Source organism: Scyliorhinus canicula, chromosome 5, assembly GCF_902713615.1.
Source record: "Scyliorhinus canicula chromosome 5, sScyCan1.1, whole genome shotgun sequence".
NCBI lineage: Eukaryota > Metazoa > Chordata > Chondrichthyes > Carcharhiniformes > Scyliorhinidae > Scyliorhinus > Scyliorhinus canicula.
This window is the reverse complement of record NC_052150.1, coordinates 74,921,002-74,948,254: the sequence shown is the minus strand read 5'-3', so window position 1 is coordinate 74,948,254 and position 27,253 is coordinate 74,921,002. Positions and strand designations below refer to the sequence as shown.

The window sequence follows — 27,253 nt, the reverse complement described above, 5'->3', positions numbered from 1 at the left end:
ATTTCATTCTATTTCTATAAAATTAATCAATTTTGGGATCACTCATGTATAGTTACCACGAGCAAGCTCAAAAATAGCTATTTGATGATGTACAAGTCACTGCCTCAGCAATGGGACATGAAGGAACTGATTGTGGATTGTGTGGCAAAATAATTATGAACCCCCAGAACAGGCAGCAGTGAATAGTGGTAACCACTATATACCCACTTAGCCTTAAAAGTAAGTTTATACATGCAGTTTGAATCATCCCATTAAGAGACTGATCTATTCATTTATGCACATGATCAAAGGGCCTGAAAACTGATGAGAAATTGATGCTTCAATTAATATTCAGAAATGTCCCAAGGGTGACATTTCAAATGAAGTCCCTTGGATTTATCCCACAATGCTCTGTTTTGAGAGCAGATTCGTGTTGGGCTAGCACCTTGCCTTGAACATTAGTAAAGCTATTGTCAGTCTGACAGCGAACCCTGCTGCCAACAGATTTAACTGGAATTCACTTTAATAAAGCTGTCTCGGCAATAACAGGTTTTTTTTGAGGCACCAAAAGAATGTTGCTATAGCAGATGGCAGATGATGATTTTAATCACTGCAGTAATTACTGGATGCTCTTAGGTATCAAACATAGCACTGCATGATGGGATGTGTGTGAAATGGTCCATATCTGGTGTTTGTTTATTTTGTTGTTGAATATTTGCAGTGCTGATCTCCAGTCAATGTCCAAATTCTGAGCTTTTCTTCAGTGTCCGCGCAGATGGAATTTATGGTAATGTAGCTGAAGGTTCATTCTGTGGCCAAAGTAATATTGATGATTCTCAGCATTTGCATCATTGTCATTAACATTCCATCTGCCAGAGGGCCAAACCACCTAATGTAGTGTAAGGTCAGGCCAGAAACATGTTAAGGTCTGAATTGCACTAGTTGATTGCTTCAATCTTCAGTGTGCAATTAGCAGCATCTGGGGCACCATGGGACTGACGGTACATTGTGTAAAGCTCCTCCCATTTAGTCCTGTTTGCGTTGATTCCATTCACCAAAGGCTGGACCCTTCCATTCAGTTGAGCCAATGCCTGAAACATGAAGGGCAGATAAAAAGGGTAAATGGATCAGAAAGCTGCCTGTGACACAGCTCACCAAGTCAGCAAAGCTGTAGGTATGGGTGAAATGGCATTATTGGAGCAGAAATAAAATAATACAATAAGCTAAATCCACATGCTTTATCCCTGATAACTAACCATGCTACTTTCTGTAAACTGAGTTTGGTTGTTTCATCCATAAAGTACATATACCCAGAATTATTTCATTGCCATGCCCCTTGATGTCTTTTGTATCATTGTCCAAACCTTTCGAGCTCCCGGCTAAGGAAATGTATGCAGACTTTAGATTCAACTATTCATTTGTTGCAATTCTGACAATGGATTTAATTCAGTAACATCTGAAGGATTATCATTATAAAAGAAAGAAAAACATTATGAAGCCTAATAGATCTGTTCCCACCTGCAGACAAATCAGTGTTCAATCTTAGCAAAGTCTTTGCCTAGAGAGGCAGTAATGTAACCAGTGCTGCAGGCTGCAGGAACCAGTGATGACGATGGCTGTTGCAACATGAAGACTTTCGCTTTTAAGATTTAATGTGGCTCCCTTTAATCAAAAGGGCACTTACCTTTTCAGATCTTCTAGGACCTTGCTGCCTACTCCTTTCAGCTCATAGGTACAGCTTCTTCTTGATACACTTTCTAAAAGGACACAGCCCAGTTTTGGGAAATAAAATTAAGGCAGGTGATGATGTGGCACCAACTCCATCCCAACTGAATCTAAATACACCAATCTTCTCCCTTGGGATACATCTTGGATCTCCAGGCAATGCACAGGGGGAACAAGGTGAGATTTAGGTCATGGATATCTGTCCTTTCTCCTTTGCCTTGTGCTGGGAACTGAGCATTTACTGGGCACAGAGCGAAAGATAATTGGCCCCAGCGTTGCAGATGGGCACCATGTTTGAAGTAAAATCCATAGGAAAGAGGAAGCCACAGTACGTTATTAAATTAAAATAACTGACCAAACAGGAAACAGCGGCCTTGAAAATCCAGGGCTCATTCATTCCGGTACTTATGCCACTTTTGAGTCCGCTGGCTGCATCAGCCTGACCCCACGATGCGACCATCAATTCACACGAAACAGAGTGTAGATGTAAACTGGCTTTAATCGACTAAACAGTGCCTGCCTGCGACTGCTCTGCTAGTGAGAGCCGCCTACAGGGCTGCTGCTCTTTATACCTCCCCTCAAGGGGCAGAGCCGGGGCGGAGCCCACAAAGGCACCAACATGATACATTCCAGGTAATATCGTACAATGGTCCATAGGTGGAGTCCACATGGGCAACAGCGTGATACAGTAACATACATGGTGAATGGTTAATACAATACGTTCACCACACCCCACAAAGAGACAAAGAGTGTGCCACAAGAACAGCAGACTTTTAGCACCAGGCGTGAATTGGAATAGCTTATAAAAATTGGGATCCTGAAAAGTCACCATGAACTGAGGATTTATATTAGAATCACACTGGTGTGATAATAGAATCAGTTTTTAGGCCGATTAAATTGGATATCCTAAATTAAAGAATTGGGCATTTTAAAATCATACTGTAGTCAAACCTCAGGCGGGCTGTTGGAATTCAGACTTGACCAAAGTCAAATACACAACCAACAGACAAGCTGCCAGAACATGTCTGGGCCTGTCCCATCAAAGATCATTGCACTCTACTGAGACGCAGCCCCATTGAATTGCACAGGTCTATTGTCCTTAGCTCAGATCGAGCCAGACTTTCCGTCACCCAGAGTTTCTACTGTTATCTTATATGGGAACAGGTTATGTAACACCCACACCAACAGAGATGGGCACCTGGGGAGGATTCAGGTAGCCTGTCAAACGCTCATCAACCGGGTCATTGGCTGCTAAGCCACCCTCCTGAGGCATCATTGGCCGGAAGCCAGAGAAGGTTCTGGAAAGGCAGGGTGTGAGGGGGATAAAGGTACACATCTCAGACACACCAGCAGCAAAGACTCGATGTGCGAGGTGACCTTGACCAGACCAAAAAGAAGGAAGGAAGCAAGGAAGTGACCACCAGCAAGAACCACCTTTGTGAAGACAAGCCAGAGGAATTCCAGCGATCAGATTCACAGCCTACCAAGCCATCTTTGCGGGTAGTATATTTGAATCTGGGGTATTCTCTTGTTTTATGCGGGTAATTTAATTGTTAATAGTATTATTATTAATAAACTCATTGAACCTCTACTTTGGTTTGTCCTTTGTCCATCTTGCAACTAAGAGCACCTGGGTAAAACTTTGATTGCTAAACAGGTCAATGTATCTCAGATTGAGCAGATACAACACTGGTTAGTGCTCTCCACTGTTGACTTCGCCAATACCACATCCCATGGGGCTGGTGAATACACAGTACTACAGATTCATATATTCAAATCTAATATCCCCATGTCTTGCCAATGTCCACTTCCCCCATACAGCTGGAAGACAGAGTGCTTATCTGTTTTGGGTAGAGTCCCCTTTCTTGGGGTCCTGTATAAGGAGACTGAATCTTCCACTCTTTGGGAGTGCAGGACACAAACTGATTCTAAACTCTCCCCTGCTGGGATTTATGTCCATCTCGCCACCATCATCAATCTCAGCAAACCATCTCTCAGTGAGAGACTGGAGCCCTACTGAGTGGAAACAGAAAATCCCAGTTTTGGAGGAAATTATCACTCGGCTGTGCTCCTGATTTCACTTGCCTTATAAGGGGTGAACATAGATTCCATGGAGGATATTTTCTGCCGGTGCTCGCTACAGGCAAAAAACACGATGCCGGCAGAAAATCCCGTGAGACTTGTTAGACGGGAATCTCGGCAATGAGATCTTCAGTGATTCTCCCCTCACAGGTGACGTTTCCTGAGCAGGAACCACATTTAAATCGACTCTCTGCCAAATATTCCCCCACATTGAGAATTCTCTCCACATTTTCCAACTGCTTCTGCAAAACAGTTGAGAGGAACCCACCGGGGGCACACAGCTAAGTATAGCCCTGGGGGGGGGGGGGGGGGGGGGGGTGGACACACATCCCGGTCACCCTGGCAGTGTTAACCTGAGGGTTGGGTTCTCTGGGGAGCTCCCATTGTTGGGGGGTGGGGGGGGGGGGGGGGGGGAGAGAGAGGGAGAGTACCCCTTATGTATATCTGTGTGGGGGAGGGAGGTAGCTGGGGGTGTTGCCTCCATTTGTTGTGGAGAACGGTTTCCCTTATCCATGAGGTGGGGATTGTCCCAGTGTGTGTTCATCAATTCTTTTTACCTACAGCAGAGCACTTTGGTGATGTCAGGAACCCTACTGTGTGCCGGACCAAGTCTATTCATTTCAATGAGCAATTCAACTTCTTTATTTGTGGGATGTGGGCATCGCTAGCAAGGCCAGCATTCATTGCCCATCCCAAGTTGCCCTTGGGAAGGAGTGGTGAGCTGCCTTCTTGAACTGCTGCAGTCCCCGAGGTATATGTGTACCCACAATGCTGGGTTTTGACCCAGCGACAGTGAAGAAAGAATGATTTATTTCAAAGTCATGATAGTGAATTGGCGAGGAACCTCTAGGTGCTGGTGTTCCGAGGTATCTGCTGCTCTTGCCTGATTAGATGATAGTGGTCATGGGTTTGGAAGGTGCTGCTAAGGAGCCTTGATGAGTTCCTGCAGTGCAACGTGTAGATGGTACACACTGTTGCCACTGTTCATCAGTGACGGAGGGATTGAATGTCTGAGGAAGGCATAGCAATCAAGTGGGCTGCTTTGTCCTGAATGGTATTGAGCTTCTTCAGTTTTGTTGGAGCTGCCCTCATTCAGGCAAGTGGAATGAATTCCATCACATTCCTGATTTGTATCTTTTAGATGGTGGACAGGCTTTGAGGAGGATTCCTAGCCGTTGCTCTTGTAGCCACAGTATTTACATGGCTAGTCTAGTTCAGTTTCTGGCCAATGGTAATCTCCTGGATGTCGATAGTGGGGAATTCAGGAATGGTGATGCCATTCAATGTCAACAGGTAACAATTAGATCCTCTCTTGTTGGAGATGGTCATTGCCTGGCATTTGTGCGGTACAACAGTTACTTGCCACTTGTGAATCCAAGCGTGGATATTGTCCAAATCTTGTTGCTTCTGCTTCAGTGTTTGAGAAGTCACGAATGATGGCGAACATCGTGCAGTCATCAGTGAACATTCCCACATCAGACCTCATTGGGACTAGCACACTACCCTCGGGAACTCTTGCAATGGTTTCCTGTAGATGATGATTGACCTCCAACAACCACAACGATCTTCCTTTGTGCTAGGTATGACTCCAACTAGCTTTAAGACATGTTGAATAGTACCATTCACCCCCTGATTACAATTGACTTTAGTTTTTGCCAAGGCTCCTCCATTCTCCACAAGATGGACTTTCTTCACCCAATCTTTCTCCTCATTTAATTTACTTTGGTCTTCCAAATGTTTTCAACAATTTTTTTCACAATATTTATAAATTGATCTTACATGGTATTGCTCACAGTTAATTTGGGAAGTTGAGGATAATTATAACTACTCATTAGATGAAAGTTGATTTAAACTGCTCTGACCTTTGGACAGTACACCCTGTGGTGAGGTAGATTAAATAGATGTATTCAATGGTGTGACTATTCAGAGATGTTTCTGTAAACTCCCAACTGTTTTTAAGTCCCTGTCTCCTGTTCTTGGGAAAAGTTAACGAAATTCAGAAAAATCAGGTGGCAGATGCCTTTTTGCAATAACGTCTGCACTTTGTGTTGGATCTGTGAAAGTAATATAACATAATATACGTACTGTTCAAGTAAGTTGTATAACAGTAGTCATTATCCACAAAAAACAATTCGGGAAGTTATAGGCAGGGTGTCAGCAACAGGAAATGTGCACTACTCTCTCCTGCTTCTCTCTTATTTTCTCTAATGGTCAATTCTCTGGCCTATTTTAGTTTTGGGGATCATTTTCAACTTTGCTGCTTAGGCAGTAACCTTGGAACAGCACTTCATCTATCCTGAACAGGCTTGGATTTTCATTCCAGTGATTTCAATGGGCCAGGTTAGTACACAGGTAGCGCAATGGAAAATGACACCTTTTCTTCTTTTTCCTGTTGTTTTTGTTCCCTCCTTTCTTCTTTTGTGGTAACACAAGTGAGGAGGATGTACACCCCAGAAGAAACTTACATGTATCTCTTAAACCATTTTTTAAAAATGTTGTATATATTTAGGGATGCACCTCTTAATCAATGAAGCACACTTGTCTATTCATGTGCAGTGCACCATACCACAGCCACTCACCTGTGCAGCCACCTCCGTCCAGGCCTTCTTCCTCTGGGGGGGTGGTTTCCTCTTTCCATTTCATGGCATGAATATTTCATGTTGGGAATACACTGGTTCCACTAGAGAATGCAGGCTGCCGTCTGAAAATCATGGGCTGAGTGCCCACTAGCATTGGCAGCCTCCCTGCATGCCCACCAGAGGGCATCGTTTGTACCAGATTTTCAATTCTCTGGTTGACAGCTCCATTAGGCTCCTTCCCAACTTCTGGCAGCTTTCAGGGAGCTGCCTGCGCTTGTGTGATACCCCCATTCAGGTCACTATTCGACCCAGTTCCCCCCATACTCCCGCCCGTCGTGCCGCACCAATGTCCAACCATATTTGACGTTGGCCAGCCTTTAATTGGCCAGCGAGAGTGAAATTGTGTCATTCCTGACGTTCGTGGGCAGAAGCGGACACCTGTCTGCTTCCGGGCCCACTGATCATGCATCTTGACGAGTGCAAAATTCAGGCCCACATTGTGCATCCTAGACTGAGTGCATTTCTGACATTCTTCTGGGTTCCAGGAGCTCTTGAGCCATTATGCTGCATACAGTTTCCTATTCATGAGAAATAGTTGTTCTTCTGAGTTGAATGTGCAGATCCAGAAAATGGGGTTGCCTCTAGGCTCAAATTTACCAACAGCTTAGTGATACATCCCATTCCAGTTTTACCTGCAATGCAAAACTGAAAAACTCTGCTGAGGTTAACAAAATCTTGTACACTTGAAATGGAAATTTAAAAATTACAGTGAAAGCCTGGACACAACTCAAATGTCTGCTTAGTGAGCAAAGCAAATTATTAAACTATAGAAAAACTATTAAACTTTACATGTGAAGCAATAAAGCTGACCAGCTGCCTTTTTAGCAGTCCTGTAAAGCTCACAGGTGTCCTTTCCGCTTAATGGAGATTTGTTTTAAATGGAGGACGTGCATTTTTTTTTGTCTTCACAATTTATCCAAAGCTGTCAATGAAACAACTGCCTGTGTGAATTCCGAGCAGGTGTCTTGTGATGCACAGAAGTGTTGTTTAAGATTACTGAGATGAGAATTTGGAATGCTAGATATAATTTCCTGTCATTGCTTTCACCAGAGACATCATCAGGCACCTTGTAAGTGTATGAATGACAGGTTTATCATGAGACACAGGGTTGTAACAGCTATGATAATCTGTTAAATCTTTCCGCAAGGTCTTTGAACACCTCATTCTGCACCATAGTCAATGAATTTTCTATAAGCCTACTTGTCAAGGCCATTTCCACATACACCATATGCCAAAAACATGCATTTTATGACACGCAATAACAAGGTCATATGAATTTTCCTTGTTTGCTAAATAAAATAAATACATTTAAACAACAGCCGTCAAGGGTGAAAAATATAATATTGGTAAAAAGGAAGCTTTATTTTGACCTAGGCAGAAAATGTGAAAGACTATTTTTCTTTCTTTCTATTTTCCTTCCAACTTGTTTTCAAAGATTAATTTTAAGCAAATGTAATTCTATAACTCATTTTCCCCTCGTTGCAAATGGACTGGATTCAGTAATGAAAAACTGGGACACACTAGAAATGTTGGCCTTGAAATTAATTTTCTCTATGATGGGTGGGAGAGGGCCAGAGAGCTAACTATGGGGAATGAGTCCCCAATATGCCACCCACACACCATCACCTATTTTATAGTAGCAATTATTGGGGCTTCTGAGTGCCTGTCATGGAGGGATAAGTCAATTAATTAACATATTTAAATTGGGCTCCAACAGTTCAACTGGAGCTCAAATAAAATCCACTGTTGCTGCACGCGTTTCCTATAGATCAAGAAATCTGTAAGTGAAAGGGAGGCATAAACTGTCAACTCCTCATTGTACATTCTTTTTTAGTACTACTTGTGGGCCAGGAAGTGCAGGATTGCATCCACTTGCACTATTTAAAGTGAGCTTCACTGTTTTAAATTGAATTACTATTTGTCTGTTAATGAATGCTCAATTTTATGTTGATTTTTGGTTTAACTGACATTGTAAAAGTTTAAAAAAATGAAATTTAGTCCATCTGTTCCTTTGATTATGGTCTTTTGGGGTTTCTTTCTTTTCAAGATATTGGCCCCCTCAAGGAAGCCTTCGGTTGCTTCACTATTGATGAAAGGCCTCGCTCTTTTCTGGCTATGGTCTCTAACTGTTGTGGTCTCTAATTGTTGCTCTTTCCTTCTGCCCATCAGCCAGACTGTCCATTTGGCTTGGTGGGAAACAACAAAAACTGTGCATGAAGTCCATCCATTAATTTCAACAGGACCTGCACAGCCCAAGCCTTGCTGTTTTTTCTTAAAGTAATTTTCAGCTTGACCCGCTCTCTCGCTGCCAATGTCACAATTTTGGATGAGTAATCGGGAGAAAACATGAGGAGGAAAACGTTTGTAAGCAAGCATTTACAAGGTACCTGGCCTCACAAATTAACATATTGCAAAAAATAATTCATGATATGCTTATAGCAGCTGTGCTAAATTAAACAGATAGCTGCTGATCTCACTTCCATATAAAACGATTAAATGAGCAAAATATTACAACTAATTTATTTTATATAATGAATCTCATCTCTTGAATTATGTTGGTAAATGATCAATGCAAGAGTTTAACCAGTTCAACTGTCTTGCAAAGCTGCACTGCATTTCATAGAAGTGCAGATGGAGGCCATTCGGCCCATTGAGTCTGCACCGGCCCTTGGAAAGAGCACCCCACGCCTCCACCCTATCCCTGTAACCCCGTAAATCAATAACCCCACCCAACCGATTTAGACACTAAGGCCAATTTAGCATGGCCAATCGACCTAACCTGCAAATCTTTGGACTGTGGGAGGAAACCGGAGCACCCGGAGGAAACCCACGCAGACATGGGGAGAATGTGCAGACTCCGCACAGTGACCCAAGCTGGGAACCAAACCTGGGACCTGGAGCTGTGAAGCAACTGTGCTAACCACTGTGCTACCGTGTTTCCACGGTATTACACATTTGTGGTGTAAATTTGTGTCACCTTGTTAGAACGTAAAATAACTAAGTTGGTGATAAAATTAAAAATTAGTTCAATAGGTCTTTTAAATTTAGAGTACCCCATTTTTTCCAACTAAGGGGCAATTTTAGGGTGGCCAATCCTCCTACCCTGCACATCTTTGGATTGTGGGGGAAAAACCCACGCAAACATGGGGAGAATGTGCAAAACTCCACACGGACAGTGACCCAGGGTCGGGATCGAACCTGGGACCTTGGCGCCGTGAGGCAGTAGTGCTAAACACTACACCACTGTGCTGCCTGGTCTTATTTATACTTACCAACAGCCAGAATCTATTGTGTAATAAACAAATAAAAAGTCGACCATACTCCACCACCTTAAACATTCATTCCCTCCATCACTGATAACGGTGCCAGCAGTGTGTACCATCTAAAAGATGCACTGCAGGAACTCGCCGAGACTCATTAGACAGCACCTTCGAAACCATTACCATTTAGAAGGATGAGGGCAGCAGATGCAAGAGAACAAGGGGCAGCACGGTGACACAATGGTTTTCTCTGCTGCCTCTCAGTGACAATGGCTTAGGTCAGATTCTGGCCTTGGGTGACTGTCTGTGTGGAGTCTGCACATTCTCGTTGTGTCTACATGGGCTTCTTCTGGGTGCTCTGGTTTCCTCACATAGTGCAAAGATGTGCAGGTTAGGTAGTTTGGCCATGCTAAATTGCCCCTAAGTGTGTCCAAAGACGTGCAGGTTAGATGGGGTTGCAAGGATAATGTGGAGGAGTGCGCGGAGGTACAATACTCTTTAGGGGGTCAGTGTAGACTTGATGGGCTGAATGGCTGAATAGGTATTCCATTTTTCTATAAACACCACCACGTGGAAGTTCCTCTCTAAGCCACTCACCTCCCTGACTTGGAAATATATTGCCATTCCTTTCCTGTAGCTGGATCAAAATTCTGGAACTCCCTTCCAAAGGCACTTGTGTGTACCTACACCACTTAGATTGGATCTATTTAAGACAGCAGCTCACCATCAAGGGCAATTTGGGATGCACAACAAATGTTAGCTTGCCATGTAAACATAAATAAATGAATTAAACAAAAGGCAGTTGGAGTTTAAAGTTCTCTAATTTAAAGTATGGAAATTTAGATTAGATTTTTTAATATTGCTGTAATGCTGAGCACTCTCTGATAAGACATGGGATGGAATTTGATTATTGGTGGTCAGGCAAACTTAATCGCTCCATGTCATTCTCCCGGTGGTGGCCAGACCTCCGATGGTTAAGTCAGAGCGCAGAAGATTTAGATTTGTCATGTGTACTGAGGTACAGTGAAGAGTATAGTTCTGCATAAAGTCCAGGCAGATAGCTCCATACATGAAACACATAGGACATACAATATTATCATTATTCATTCAGTGCTGGCTCAGGGATTAAATGGGATCTGTATGGTTTTTCTTCCCTTCCCAAAGGCTGCCCTGCTTTGCTGGTACTTCAATTATCAAGTTTTCATTGTCTCTCCACACTGATATTTCCACATTCATTATTTATCAGACACTTTGTGAGGTGTAATGTGATCATTAGTAAATCTCAAACTTTATGGCCTGAGATCTCTTGAACCAAATCCTGCACACCATCACTCCAACCTTTCCCAACTTTACTGACTTGTTATACCCCAGTAAGCCGACTTCATCGTTGCTTATAACCACCCCCCCCCCCCCCCCCCCCCCACCCGCTCCCCCGCCTGCCTTCTTTCTCAAATTCACTCCAGCCTCGCTTGAACACTTTGGTTCTCTGAGTTCAGATTGCTCGTCACCAGCCCTCTGCTTCTTTCGCCATCTTGCTCCTTGAGCCATTGCTTTTGCCATCTTTTTCTAAACAGCTTTTCCTTGCTATTTGTTTCCTCAATAGTGTCTATGGTTCTTCCCACCTTTCTCCTTTATTTCCTGCTTAATGTCCTACTTTCTCACTAGGAAAAGACAGGAGGAATGTTGTATAAAGAAAGTTGTTGCTGTCTTCTTACGCGCAGCATAAAATATTAACTATCTCAATAATAGCTTTAAAGGATAGAAAATAAAAATTATTGTGGCTATGCTCCACAAATGGTTCACCACACAATGCCCCCTCACCCCCCAAGGAGTACTTTGACCGAAAAGATTAAAGTCTGCTACGCCTCAGATGCTATGCTAATACCATCATCCCCTCTTTCCAGGAACGCCACAAATCAGATGCGCAACTGCTGCACATTGCATGAAGAATATGATCTGCAATGTGCATAGTTCAGGCATTTTTATCATAAAATTGCAAAACTTGACAATTTGCTGCGACACGAGATAAAAACATAAAAGTTTGTTGATTTAGGTGGATATTAACATAGGGAAATAAATAAATTGAGGTGAGAAACAGAGAGTGAGATATATAAATATAGAAAGATAAATATACAGAGATAGAGAGATACATGGACAGTAAAAATATATAAAAGGAGGAACAGAGACAGTACAGAAATATTAAAAGGTGGAGAGGGGTTTTAACATTTTGTTTTGCTGCTTTTGCTCTTTCTCACTTTTGCATTAATGCATTAATTGTTTTATTTACATTCCTTCATTCTTCGGCTGATTCCTTATTTTTCATGTTCATTCTTGCAGTGGTTGTTTATTTTTCTTTCCTTCTGTATCCATACTTTATGTCTTTCTTTCTCTTCACCCCTCACACAACACTAGATCTGTCGCTGTACACATACCTCATTGAACATTCATTTCCAAATTAATATCACCACCTCACATGGCTGAAGTATATGTATAAATAAACTTACACAGTCCTTCTGTTTGTTCAAATTGGGTTCATGGCAAATATGTATTCAGATTTATAGGTAACCTACATCTCAAACAAGATAATCACTGTGAATCTGTGTCGACAGACTCTGCTATATTGAACGTGTTTAAAGACTAGATAATGCATAAGAAGACTTGGACTAATTAACACAATACAAGGTGCCATGTCATATATATAAATATTTTTTCTTTACAAGGATATGTATTTATAGATGGACAAAGTCAGAGTTTGAGGTCATAGAATTAATTCGGGCAACAATTTTAGGTAATTTAAAAAAAAGAATTAATGGAATATATTCAAATCAGTTAAACACTAGTTTTCTTTGTAACTTCTGCTGCAGCCATAGATTAACCATATATCAGATGAAACAGAAATAAAAATAGGACATTCCAAGTTCTCTCATTTGTTCTCTCCATAAAATACCATTTTACAGCACCTGCTCCAGAATAGTAAGATTATACAAATCCCATTCATTTCTAAAATGTCACTAGGAAAGCACTAAGAAGCGCAGCATACCACTGCTCCTCCAACCCCTATTACTATATTAAAAAAAACTATTCTTAGTATATCTGGAGATACGATGGAGAATTGCTGAAATTGAAAACGATGTCATTTTTTTTTCCTGAACTGTAGCTTCATTATACAGCTTCCTGAGTTCAGAATTTTAATCATTATCAATCACACTTATTACAGCAGAATTGTCATATCACTACTGCACTATACTAAAATATAAAGCACAGCATTATCTTGTGCAATTTCACTCTTTATTGCATGAGATTTACAAAAAAGGAATTAATAAGTAAAACTCAGCTGGCTATTGCTCGTCTCTCTGGCTGTGAGTGAAATTATAAGTTTTATTTATATCAGAAAAATGTCAATTAAAAACCAAAGTGAAACAGTGCACAGAGATCTAGCTCTTCCCTCAAACTAGACTTGCTATTAGATTTCTTTTTGCTAATTTACCTGAGCTCATGCAATTCTTCCTTTTATCTTCTGGGCCACTTCTATGACTTTTATCATTTGGATTTCTTTATTACATTGTGATGACAATAAGAAAATTATAAAATGACATATTATAATTATAAAATCACTCCAAATGCAATAAGCCATAGAGACCAGAATGGCCCAGGTTCGTATTCGAGCCTGTGTTAAATTAACTCATCTCAGTAAAGGATAACATTAGGGTAATGCGACTGGTTTAAAAAAGGGCAAAACATCAATGGCAGATATTCACCTGGACAAAGCGTACTGAAGAACATTGAATGGAGAGGAACAAACATCCATTCAATCAAATAAACAAAAAAAATAATTTGGGCTCTGCAATTGGCATGTGACCCTCTCCATCCAATGTGTCTCCATGTGTGGCACCCAGGTGCTCCCATGTAGCCATGTGGAAGAACAGGAAAATATGTTTCAATTATTGTAATAATATTGCTTTCAGACTAATCACCTCATCAAAGCCCAGTGATCAATTTCTCCAGTGAAACTTCTGCCAGGAAAAGTACGAATGTTTTGACTGGGTACAATGATGAAACAGACCCTGACTATTTCCCAGCAATCTTTGCAAAGTGGAAAATGTTGGTGTTATCTCTTATCTATCATTCCTTCCTAGCAATCCACAGTGGAACACACTAATGGATTTAAGGGGCCTAATGGTTTGTCAAGGGCTGCCGTAAGAACAATTAACAGGCACAATTGTCATGCTGTCAGAGTCCCTTCTTGGGCTGTTCTTTGCTCCATTGTCTGGCAGTACCTGTGCCCCAATGCAGATTAGGCATTTGTTGAGAACAGAGAACAGAGCCACAGTTATATAGGAAGAGAGGGAAAGGGATAAAGATAAAGCAAATCATTCAAATGCAACAAAACTCTGCCCTTGTTGCAGGGGATTTGTATAATTTAGAATCTTCTGGATCATTTTTTCTTTCTGAATCAGTCTAAAATGCTCATTCTTTCACTGTCCCTAAACTTGTCATTCCACCTCTATCCACAGGATGGAGTAACTTGTCATACAAGCTTACTTTTGCCTTCAGCAGAAATGAGAGTCTGGGGAGTTAATCGAAGGGAAAAAACAATCAGCAGGATTTTGTTCAAGCGACACAGGTCCCCTCCCAGTCAGCTGGAAAATCTGCAGGAATGCTGTGCTGATTCCAAGCGGTGACCCAGCGCAATTAAGCGCCCATCAGGCATTTAGCTGTCTAGTATTGGACTTTCCACTTAATGAAGCCTCCAGTGAGGTAGAAGTCTCGCCCCGAGCGCTACCTGCCATGCAGGGGCCCAGCCCCACGATTGGCCCTGGATCCAGGGCAGGATGGGAGTTGTGGGGAGGGGTTCATTTGAGGTAGGGGAGTCAGATGTAATGCAAGGGCAAGAAAGTGGCTTTCAGCACACTCTTCCTTCCCCAGGTTGGGTCCCTCAATCGAATATTGGGTGCCTGTGGATGGTAGGCAACCCCATGAAACCGCAGGTAATCCTGACAGGATTTTCTGGATTACCTTCAAGAACCATGGGAGAACAGTGAGAATCTCATTTAATCCTTGTGCCACCAATAAATTCCAGTGGGCTCAGCTATAATTGGCTTTAAGTGGTGCATTAATGAGTCCAATTGCCTCACCAATTGCCTGTCGGTGCCGAGTCTGTATGTTTTTCCCATATCTGTGTGGGTATCCACTGGGTGCTCGGTTTCCTCCCGCAGTCCAAAGATGTGCAGGTTAGGTGGATTGGCCATGATAAATTGCCCTTAGTGTCCAAAATGGTTGGGTGGGGTTACTGGGTTACAACACAGGGTTGAGGGCTTAAGTGGGGTGCTCTTTCCAAGGGCCGGTGCTACATTGTTTTTAAAATTTAGAGTACCCAATTCATTTTTCCAATTAAGGGGCAATTTAGCCTGGCCAATCCACCTAGCCGGCACATCTTTGGGTTGTGGGGGCAAAACCCACGCAAACACGGGGAGAATGTGCAAATTCCACAGGGACAGTGACCCAGAGCTGGGATCGAACCTGGGACCTCGGCGTCATGAGGCAGCAGGGCTAACTCACTGCACCACTGTGCTGCCCTAAGGGCCGGTGCAGATTTGATGGGCCCAATGGCCTCCTTCTGTACTGTAAATTCTATTCTATGATGCCACCACCTGGGGACAGGATTCCCGTATAGGGACGTGTCCGGCTCAAACTTAACTGCCGAAGGTTTTCCGACATTCGGAATCCAACGTGGGTTATCCTATGTGACTTTCCTGCCCACACCACCCCCTCCCCACCCCCGCCCCTGTGCCCACTCTGGTGGATGCTACTAAGTCCAGCCCAACGAGTCACATTGGTATATGGGCCAATTATGTTATTTTACAAATACAATGGGCAGTGGAGACTCGGAAGAGGAATAGGCACCAGCTATTATTCCAGTTTTCCTGGTGTTAGACCTGGCAAGACCATATTCTACAGTACGTTGTGGAGCCATCCTACAGTGCTCAGTATTGCCATTGAATCACTCCACACACTAGTTTCCAAACCTCTTAGAATGAGAGCAAATTTCTGGAGTCAAGGTTTTCTCCAAGGGTGTAATCTCTAGAAGCCCGGGTGAGTGTAATCGTGGGATTTTACTATGGGTAAATAGTGAAAGATTATTTCCACTGGTGGGAAAATAAGTAACAAGGTAATAGAGGCAAGAGCTTCTCACTGAAATAAACAAGCAGATGGGGACGATTATTCTTGACCTGAAGGTGATTAGACCGTTGGATATTTCATATTGAAGTAGAGTCTAAAACATAATTTGAAAGGGAATGGGATAAGTATTTGAAACAAAGGACCATAAAAAGGTCTAATGGTTTTGGGAATGTGGGTCACAGAAGCGAGTGATAGCACCTGGGGCTAAATGGAATCCTCCTGTGTTGTAATATCTATAATTTTCTGAAGACTCTCTTTTATTGATATTGAGCCCACTGAGTGGTTTAGAAATGTTGGTGCTGAGCTGCTCTGAGAAGCATGGTGGACACCAAGCCCACGATGTGACCTCTTGGTTTGATTTGGTTGGTTTGTGCTGCACCACTATGACGTATGAAGTCCAAGTACAGATGAGATGTGACCGTGATTTCCAGTTCAGAGTTGTCCCCTTCATAATCTGAGTCCAAACTAGGATCCAATGAGATAAAGAGAGGTTGAACCAGTTAAAATATCAAGTGGGGAGGCTGGCTTCACATTGTGCAGTACTGAGGATATTCTAGCTATGTTAGGGATAATGTAAATGAGTTATAAATTACTAATACATACAGGTAGGATATCCAACTATTACAGCTATTACTACCAGTTACATGTAAACTATTAGTGAGTTGAAATATATTACTCTTGGCTATGATTGGCAACTGAACATTACAACTTTATGATTAGTTAACAGTGTAATTTCAGAGAGTCACAATTAGGTATGAATGGAATCAAAGTTCCTCCCATTGCTGGTTACCCTTCTGTGAATCATTCTCCACTCTCAGTTTCCTGTCTTTGCTTGCCTGCTCACTGATGACCTCCTGGTGCATAGAACCTGTTGCACAGCAGCTACTGGCGTGAATCCAGGAGCAAAGGTAATTGACTGCAAAGGAGCCAACAGCTACAAGGTAAATGCAGTAATATTTTGTAGAAGTCATAGGATCAAATATAACATAATCAAATGTTGTGTGATGAGGCGTCATATCAGATGTCATGTGATCAGAATACCACATAATCAAAGCTCCAGGAATTCCTCAAACCACAGTTGGCAATCCTACTTGATATGTTAGCTACAAGTGCGATTGCTACAAGATTTAGATGCACATTGCAAAACATTCAAATTGACCATGAAAGGTAAGGGAAGGTTTCCAAACATCATAAATTCCACAGTTTTTCAGATTTGAAAAGTTCACATTTAAAAAATAATTTTGAGAAAACTGAATGAGATGGAGGAAATAAAGCACAATATAAAAGAACACATGTTTCGTAGTCCGAAGTACCTCAAACAATGGCTTGCAGATCCCATCAATCCATTCTAGCTGAAGCTCCGGTAACTCATCTTTCCTGTTTCGGTCAAAAATAGCCTGTAGAATATTTGCAGAGATAGAATTGTGTTTCAGCACACGTCCAAGAGTGCAGTTACTGCAGGACCTGACATTCACGGATTGCTAATAGCAGTAATAACTCAAGAGTTCTTCATGAATTTTTACCCGCATTTTGCATGTTCACTACCAAGGTCAAAAGATTAATTCATTGCTCACTCCATGCATGTATGATTTTTGAGCAGGAAGATGCATTAATTTTGTTAAAAGCAAACAAAATAATGAAAGACTCCTAATGAAGGGAAATTATAGCACAAGTCAAGTAAGGTGTTGACAACCTATAAATCATCCATCCCTAGTGTGCAATTTATAATCAAATTATGAGTGCAGTTCAGCAGGATGCATTTGCCTACACATCAATGTATTTCACTCGGTGTCAGCTGTGACATTACTGTAGGCAGACTGGTTTCTATACAGACCGCAATATTTAAATTCACAAAGGATTTTTTTTTAAAAAGGCATTAGAAGATCAGGAAAATGACAAATCCCTAGTTTGTTTACTTTAGACTGAAGGTTTGTTTAAAATGATATACTTGTGGAAATTTGAACATCAGAAATGTGGCAAGTTTAAAAGTAGGCCTGTATAAATAGCTGGTGCAATAATCTCCGTGACAGCTGTTAAAGGTCACATTAGAACTCACTTTAATTGGCCGTCTTAGCCTTGTCCCCAGTGAACACGTGGGATCACAGCAAAAAAAAACTGCTGAGGATTTAACGCTAATGTGAGACCAGTTCATCATAAATTATAACAGCTGATCCAGAACTCTCAGTGCATGGTTGTACTGCAGTAGATGGCCTTCTGAGAATGGACTTGATATGCAATTTTATCGTATTACATGGATAGCTCAGCATTGTTACACCTGATTTAGGAGTCCTTACTCTTTTATCACTGGACGTGAATGATCAAAAGAATCTATTGTATAACATTTTCATCCAGGGTACGGGATTCTGAAAGCATTTTATCCAATTATATAAAAACTGCATTTTAAAATTTGCACCCAATGACAAAAGCTGTATATTTATTACAGCTTAAATGATGTCTCATAAAACTACTAAAACCATATCAGGGTTTTCTTACAAAGAAATGTGACTATCAACCCAAAGATGAGCAGAGTAGGTGGATTGGCCACGCTAAAATTGCCCCTTAATTGGAAAAAAATAACTAGGTACTCTAAATTTTTCCCAAAAAATGTGACTATGCACATTTGTACTGCATCATATTTTATTTGTAGTTCCTTTTCGCAAATATGTTCCAACATGCAACCTCTGATTTTGAATTAAAATATTGGTTGACCCTTTGGGTTTTTCTTCTATATGCCCTGACACGCACAAACACTGGGTAATCCTGTACATTAATTGCAATTCCCAGATAAACAAACAAGAATTTCAGATTACTCATCTATCAGTGTACTAAAAAAAAGCATTTGAAAGAAAAAATAAATACGAGCTTCACAGCAAGAAAAACACTTGGCATTTATAGTGTCTCATGGCCTCAGGCTATTCAAAGTTGCTTCAGTCAATAACTTACTTTTGAAGCACAGTTACTTTTGTTATGTAGTTAAAATATCTAGGCATAGCAAGGTCCCACATATAAGCAGATCAGTTGAATAATAAACAGTCTGTTCTTGCTAAGGTTTAAATGTTGCCAGTACACCAGAAGAATTCCCTGCTCTCCCTGGTGTCACCTGAGCAGGTAGACAGGCCCATTCGTTTAACCTCTCGGTTAACCTCTCGGTTAATGAGGCACTCCCTCAATAATGCACTCATCTGCTCAAGTCCTGGGTTCAGGTTGGACTCAACATCCTAACGCAGAGGTGAGTGGTACCAACTGAGCCAAGCTGACAACAAACTACTGGGCTATCCTTTATTCACTGAAATGCTGGGCCACATTATTTACCATCCGGGTCTGGTGGAGCACAGAGCATAAAGGCAAGCATCAATGGAAGGAAATAAATTGCAAAATATTCAAATTCAGGTCATGTGTGTGGCCCTCCCTGCCACATTTCTCTCTGATCTCAGGCAATCCTTAATGCCAAGATGCTAAAGATAAAAATCCATTGGTATATAAGTGTTCTTTTCAAGCTTATTGGTGACATTGCTACTCATAGCAACCACAGAAATTCTTATCACCTCTTTCATATAGAAAATCAAAGATGTAAAGTTACACCTATCACAGTGCCACATTATCTGAGCTCTAATGCACTGCACAACTGTTCTGTGCTATAAAGATATATTTTTGTTTTAAGTGTGAGTGAAGAACATAAAAGAACCAGCTTTGACGATTTACTACACATGACAGGGTGAGCAGCCTGAATTCATATACACAGTAGTCACGACACTTTCACTGAAATATTCTTGGTTAATAATTGCTGTCACTGATATTAATTCAGCACTGCAGTAATTTCTAGCTTGGCTCCTTGACAATGTCATTGGCACTCAGCAGTTAAACAAAAATATGTAAGAATGTTACAGAAGTAGACAAAGAAAAGCAAAGGAATGTCAATATCAATCCTAATTTCCATTACCTGCTTGAGTTTTAAATGAGCACTGATGGCAAAGCTTCTTTAAATATTTTGACACAATATGGGATTGTTTAGAATTAATATACATATCAGGACTATGCCTGGCAGACATCACCAGTATCACACTGAGCAGAACTATATCTGATCTTTCATTGTGCTGTACCATCACCCATGGAAAGTATGTCTTTGCAAAATTTAATTACATTGGGCATTAACTGAGATGTCAGATAAATAACCCTTGTGTGTCTGAGAGGAGAAACTAAAATAGAAGTGATTAAAAACTGAAGTAACCTACTGCCACCTAGGTTAGGACAAGTCAGCTATGATTGTGGCTGGGGCACGCTCAGTTGTGCCAAACACTTGATTAATGAGTAGTTGGGAAAGACTTTTCTCAGCTCAACTGGGCAAACTGGAGCCATGGAATCAATCTTTCTCAGGACGAAGTTTACATTGGCTTCAGGAGTCAAATAAGGAATTGTTGACTTAGTGCTAAGTCAGTCCAAATCTAATCTGGCTCAGTTACATTTCACATGAGAACTCAACGCACTCAGTGGGACACTGATGCTACTCTCCTTCTTTATGATTGGAAAAAAAATACATGAGGTGCACTTTATGATATCTAGCTGTGGTTTAGTGTTACGCCATTAGTTTTCTAGTTCCAGTCAGAAAAGTGCATATTCGTGGCAAAATATTCTGGAATCAAATATGTTGCTAGATATTTAGGGATTGGTTTACCAATTTTTAGATCAAATTTGTAACTATTTAGCTCTAGGTGTGATATGTATCGTTCAGTATAGTTAATGAATGGCTATTAACTAACAAAAGACTAATGTAACTTGTCGTACACAGTTCTTTTGCTTAATACCATGACACAAGCATGTAATGCTCTTGTCTTGTCTTTCATCCATTCCTTGTTCTGAGGATTAGGCACACCGTGAACAATCTTTCTCCCCTGATTTCTATTCTGCACTACCCTGAGTGCCTGTCCCATAGAGAAGTAAGTCCGCATTCTGATTTTAAGTCCATGCCATCTTGCGTCTTTCATGTGCACATTTTCCAGGTGTTTTGCTGGCATTACCTCTTTTTTGAAAACTCCCATCCTGTTCAGATCACAGGCGTGATCCAACCAAAAGAAACCCAGAGGATATTCTGGACAGGATTAGCGGGGCCATTTCTGGCACTTGTGGGAACAATCCCATTATCTAACGGCACTGTGTTACTTCCCCTGAGGCTGCAATTAATGTTATTTCCTGCACTGAGGAGCTCCAACGAGCGGAGGTCGTCCTCGGGGCCTCCCGGCATCGCAACTCACAGGGGCAGTGCACCCCCTGGGCCAGATCCCCAGTGCAGACAAAATGCCAGTCTGGCACCTAGCACTGTTCGCCTGGTAGTGCCAACTGGTCACCCTGGCAGTGCCAGGCTGGCACCTGGGGCATTGCCAGGGCACCAGGCTGTCAATGTCAAGGTGCCCACCCGGAGGCAAACCTGTTTGTGAGGACCAGTGCTGAATGGCGCCCTGCTGTGGTCTCCTCGACGGGGCCAAAAGATGCCGGGTGGTTGTTCGATCTGGCGTCAGAAGAGTTAACTGGGTTTCTAAACTCACTCAACTATGTGAGACTTCGTCCCGTCCACAGATTGCAATGTCTCGCGAAATCTGGTTTGATCCCATGAGGCAAAACAGTCATTGGAAATCCCGGGGGAGGCTACCGGCCGCGTCCCACCCTGATTCTGGTGGGACGCAACCTAGAAATCGTGCCCCACATGTCCAAAACGTGTAAGCTTCCTTGATATCATTGCTCCAAACAAGTTCCTCTTACACCAGTTTTCTCGAGCAACCACTTGTTGTCTGCTTAGGCATCCATTACACACGTAATATCTTATCATTTTAAGTGCTTTTATTGTCACTCTTCTTAATGTAATGTTAGAAAAACGTAAATATTAGAGAATACTGCAAAATCTACTTCCATCATTAAAACAGATTTCAGAAATTAAAGTACCTGATTGCATTACAGTTTGTATAATGTGGACACAAGGATTAAACAAACATGATAATGAGTGAGCTCTGTCTTCATGGTAACACTCTCACCACTGACTTAGAAGGGTAGAGACTCAAGTCCCACTTCAGAAATATGAACACAATAATCTAGGCTGACACTCCTGTGCGGTAATGAAGGAATGCTGATTCTTGCTTTTGGGTCCTTGTCATTCTTCTTGGACTTTGCTATAAGTAATTTGACTGCCATATGTCCTACATTACAGCAGGGACTACACTTCAAATTGTATTTAGTTGTTTGTAAAACATTTTGGGGTTTTCCATGATCAAGAATGGTGCCATATGAATGAGAGTCTTTCTTTATTGTTTAACATCAAGTCAATGTGACATTGGATAGTTCTGAATTCATTTAATCAATGAAACCCAGAACTATTCCATATCTCTTAAAAAATGTTTCCATGGTAAACAAATACAAATTTACGTTGGTTATTTAGCTTCTAAAACCAGCATGTTTTTGAATTTTAGATAGAAATTGTGACCCTATATTTCCCGATGGAGCATATCTGAAGCAAAGAATCAAAAGCTGAATGAAGATCAAACCTGAGGTAATTATTACAGAACTTTTTTCTCAATTAATTTGAATAGCATAAATCAATGTTGCAAGTCTGCAGATACATTCACAAATGACAATGATGAAAGTAAACATGGAGAAGAGAATACTAAGGACAACATTTTTATTTTAAATCTTTTAAAAAAATGAATACTTACAGCTGGTGTCAGCTTTAGCTCAGCCCTCTCCCTGTCACCTTGTTCAAAGAATTCACTGGTTACCAATTCAGCTACCTACAATACATAAATTCAAGTGTTCTACAAACATATTTGTATTGATTTAAGATTGACTAAACCCACATATTAGTAGCAGTTCAAAAATGATGGGCGTGATTCAACCAATCAATTTCTAAGTGTCATTTTAAGTATGCTTATAGTATCATAGATTCACTACAGTGCAGAAGTAGACCAGTGAGTCTGCACCCACCCTCCGAAAGAGCACCTTACTAGGCCCATACCCCACCCTATACCCATAACCCTACCTACACTTTTGGACACAAAAGAGCAATTTTGCATGGCCAATCCACCTGACCGGTACACCTTTGGACTGTGGGAAGAAACCGGAGCACCCAGAGGAAACCCTCAGACACAGAGAGAATGTGCAAACTCCACACAGTCATCGAACCCGGGTTCCTGCCGCTGTAAGGCAGCAGTGCTAACCAGTGTGCCACCATGCCGCCCCACGGTGTTTGGCAGGGGTGTTTTCCATCGGCCTTTTGGATGCAATCCAGGCCTGGATTCATCAACACTTTGTTGGTTCATTTGGGTCTTGGGGGGACAGCTGAATACACAGAAGGCACAATCAAAGAGGAACAGGATAAAATTAACCTGAGAAGCCAAGGAGGAAGTTAACATCCAGCAATCCCAGAAAGCAGACAGGCCAGTTTCCAGCCACCAATCCTAAAAGGTCGTTTGTTTTTCATCTAGCAGCCTAGAGCTCAAGTTTACATGAAAAAAGTTTCTAAGTCTTAGAGCTAAGGCAGTGCACAAAACCTTCGTAATGGCAGTTTTAAATATTTTCGCTTAACCAAGAAAAGGCATTTCCCAGATTTGAGTATTATCCTTGTATAAACTGGTTATTTACTTTGGATGTTATTTGGGGAAACAGCCATACGGAGTTCAGGTATCGTAGATATATTTTGGAACAAGGGGTATGTTTTATATAAAATTCATTTTAATTCATACATCTTAATTGCATGAGAGTACAGTACTCCTGTGTGCTTAAAACCAAATTGATGGATTTACAGATAATTTGGAAGTATTATTATGTCCAGAAGCTAAGAAAGCTGAAATAACTGAAAGCTTAGCAATGCAAATGTACGAGAGGGGTTAGTCTGATCCAAAATTTTGAGAGGTGAGGAAATTGAATTAGCGAAACTTTAATTACAAAGAGACATAGAAATTAAGAAGTTAGAGATGCTGGATGTGGTGATGTGCATCCCTGTAAATACACAAGGGGTTAATGTAAATACATGTAGACTAGCTAGACACTAGAGGGAGCACCAGAGACATGACACACACACTCAACCAATAGATCAGTTAGATAGGACATGACCAATGGGCATTCACGATACACACAGAGGTGACACGACCACAGGAGGGCATTACACCAACCCATATATAAAGGACATCACACACATGATCTGTCTCTTTCCAGTGGAGACACCCAGTGAGTAGAGACACAGGGTTGATTCAATATCACTCCCACCACGTGGATTGTAGCAGACTGGTTTGTCAGTCTGGGTAGCTATAGTAGGATTAGCAGTAGTGTCAAATCCAAGTAATAGAAGTGTATATAGTGTAATAAACATGTTGAAGTTATCTCCACGTCTGAACTTTCCTTTGTCAAGTGCATCACAAGGAAGCCGCTTATGCCACACTTAGAGCATAACAAGACATGGTACTAGCAGTGAACTGTTTTAAATCCATATAGCCAAAGCTCAGCATACAGTGACAACCAGCAACAATATCAAGGCAAGATGATTGAGATACCGGTTCCGCAGCAGCTCCAGTGCCACGGCGATCTCCACGAAAACTGGCAGGCATTCCGGCAAAGGTTTGAAATCTTCCTGGTAGCAGACGACCTACAGGACGTGGCCGATGCTGAAAAGAAAGAGCTTCTGCTCACCATTGCCGGAGCAGAAGAAATCTTTAAAACATTCAAGTTCTCCAAAAGGCTAGACAAGAACAACTTCCAGGCAGTCCTGGACAAATTCGGCAAATACTGTGCGGAAAACACACTCCAACCTGCAAGAATGGGTAAGAGAAGCGCCAGTACTCACCACGAGGCCGAGATCCCGGAGCAGAGAACAATTTTGATCAGCGGCCATCTTTCTAAAGGAACTGACAATGCGCAGTTGCGCGGGAAGCACACAGAACGGGAAGGTCCGTTTGCGCATGCGCGAGAAGCCGCATGACGTCAGAGGCCCCGGACCATGCCCATTTAAAGGGGAAACGTCCCAAATTAAAGACAAAATCTCTTAAAGCTGTAAAACGACTCTCTTTTGCCTGGAATGACTGCGCAATGCCTCAAATTGAACCAGAAAATGAAATTTACCTCCAAAGAACCCTGCAACAAGCAGTTACCTATGCCCAAACCAATGATTCCGACCTTGAATACTTCGATACCGACCTTTATATTTTCTGTGGACCTCGCGAGCCCAATGTCAGTTCCGACGCTAACAGTGATGATATGGTCCTAGAGGACTACGACTCGGACGAAGGCTTTTTCATTAGAAATGGCGACTCCCGTACTGAATCCGACGCAGACGCGGATTCATTCTTCGCATTTGAGGATCTTCAGCCCAGCATCTACGACATCCCGACTCTTGAGTGCGGGACTATGCTGCGTCCTGAAACCAAGGGACAGAGAGTTGTGCAAGCCCACAGAGAGCGGCCTGCTGCCACACAGAGAGTGGTCCATGCACCGCGAAGCGTTCCCGACTCCACGATAGAAGACAGGCAAGACTCCACACCGCAGTCCTTGCATGAACAAGAAGTGACTCCAGTGTCACAAGCCTCCACAGCGAGCTCATGGACAGACTCCACGATTGAAGAAATTCAAGACTCCAGAGCGCAGTCCTTGCACACACAAGAAGTGACTCCAGTGTCACAAGCCTCCACAGCGAGCTCATGGACAGACTCCACGATTGAAGAAACGCAAGACTCCAAAGTGCAGTCCTTGCAGGAACAAGATCATGAGGGTCTGGCAACCTCCTCTGAGCAACGAGCAGCAGACAATGCAAGTCTGCCATGCTCAAGTAAACAGCAAGAAGACCATGACAGTCCACCACGCTCCAACGCACAGCAGGACGACCATGACGGTCTGTCATGCTCCAGTGTAGAACAAAGCGATGGTGACAGTCCAAGCCTAAATGAAGAACAACAGCAAGACAATGACAGTCTACCCATATTGTTTACGCCACCAGACGCAGACTCTGACAATTTACCCAACCCAAGTCAACAACAAGCAGCTACTGAGGCTATATCCATTGTATGTGAGACGAGTGACGACAGCATCCCACCTCCCATGCAAGATGTGCAGTGTGACAGACCTCAGCTAGTGTGCACAGAGGCACTCGATGACCACTGTGAGACCACTGGTGACACCGGTGACATCACGTTATCTCCAACATCATTCGCTCGAACCTCTCCACAAGTCAATGCATTCCTTTTTTTAAAATAATTTTTATTGAAATTTTTTTTACATGATATATAACAACAAACAGTAACAAACAACAATAAAACAACATAATAAGCATAACACCCCCAAGACCGTAACAGCACATATATCGAGACCCCCCTCCCCACCCCTCCCAAACCCGGTAAACAACAAGAGAACTTGAAAATAAATTAAATTAACATAGTCAACACCCCCATCCCCCCCCTTTTCCCCCCCGCTCCCCCGGGTTGCTGCTGCTGCTGACCTAGTTCCCTATCGTTGAGCCAGAAAATCGAGGAAAGGCTGCAACCGCCTAAAGAACCCTTGTACCGATCCTCTCAGGGCGAATTTGACATTCTCCAGCTTAACAAAACCCGCCATGTCATTGATCCAGGTCTCCACGCTTGGGGGTCTCGCATCCTTCCACTGTAGCAAGATCCTCCGCCGGGCTACTAGGAACGCAAAGGCCAGCACACCGGCCTCTCTTGCCTCCTGCACTCCCAGCTCCACCGCAACCCCAAAAATCGCGAGTCCCCAGCCTGGCTTGACCCTGGATCCTACCACCCTCGACACCGTCCTCGCCACCCCCTTCCAGAACTCCTCCAGTGCCGGGCATGCCCAGAACATATGGGCATGGTTCGCTGGACTCCCCGAACACCTGACACACCTGTCTTCGCCCCCAAAGAACCTACTCATCCTAGTCCCGGACATATGGGCCCGGTGCAGCACCTTGAATTGGATGAGGCTAAGCCGCGCACATGAGGAGGAAGAGTTAACCCTCTCCAGGGCATCCGCCCATGTCCCATCCTTGATCTGCTCCCCCAGCTCCCCCTCCAACTTAGCCTTTAGCTCCTCTACTGACACCTCCTCCACCTCTTGCATTACCTTGTAGATATCAGATACCTTCCCATCCCCGACCCCCAGAAGCACCCTGTCCCTCACCCCCCTCGCAGGCAGCAAAGGGAATCCCTCCACCTGCCGCCTAGCAAACGCCTTTTCCTGCAGGTACCTGAACATGTTCCCCGAGGGGAGCTCAAATTTCTCCTCCAACTCTCCCAGGCTCGCAAACCTCCTGTCAATGAACAGGTCCCTCAGCTTTCTGATGCCCGCTCTGTGCCACTCCAGGAACACCCCATCAATGTTCCCCGGGACGAACCGATGGTTCCCCCTTAGCGGAGCCTCCATCGA

The 27,253-nt window shown here is 42.6% G+C and overlaps 1 protein-coding gene across 1 annotated transcript in view; it reads right to left on the bottom strand.

The window, feature by feature from the left end:
- Positions 1–495: 495 nt before the first annotated feature.
- pde11al (phosphodiesterase 11a, like) overlaps positions 496–27,253 on the bottom strand; it is a 392,598-nt gene continuing 365,840 nt past the window's right edge. Inside the window, exons 18-20 of the mRNA XM_038797237.1 lie at positions 22,564–22,638; positions 17,179–17,262; positions 496–1,070 (exon numbers count right to left, since the gene is read on the bottom strand). Coding sequence (XP_038653165.1) covers positions 918–1,070; positions 17,179–17,262; positions 22,564–22,638 — 312 coding nt within the window. The 3' untranslated portion in view covers positions 496–917. The remainder of the gene's footprint in view (positions 1,071–17,178; positions 17,263–22,563; positions 22,639–27,253) is intronic.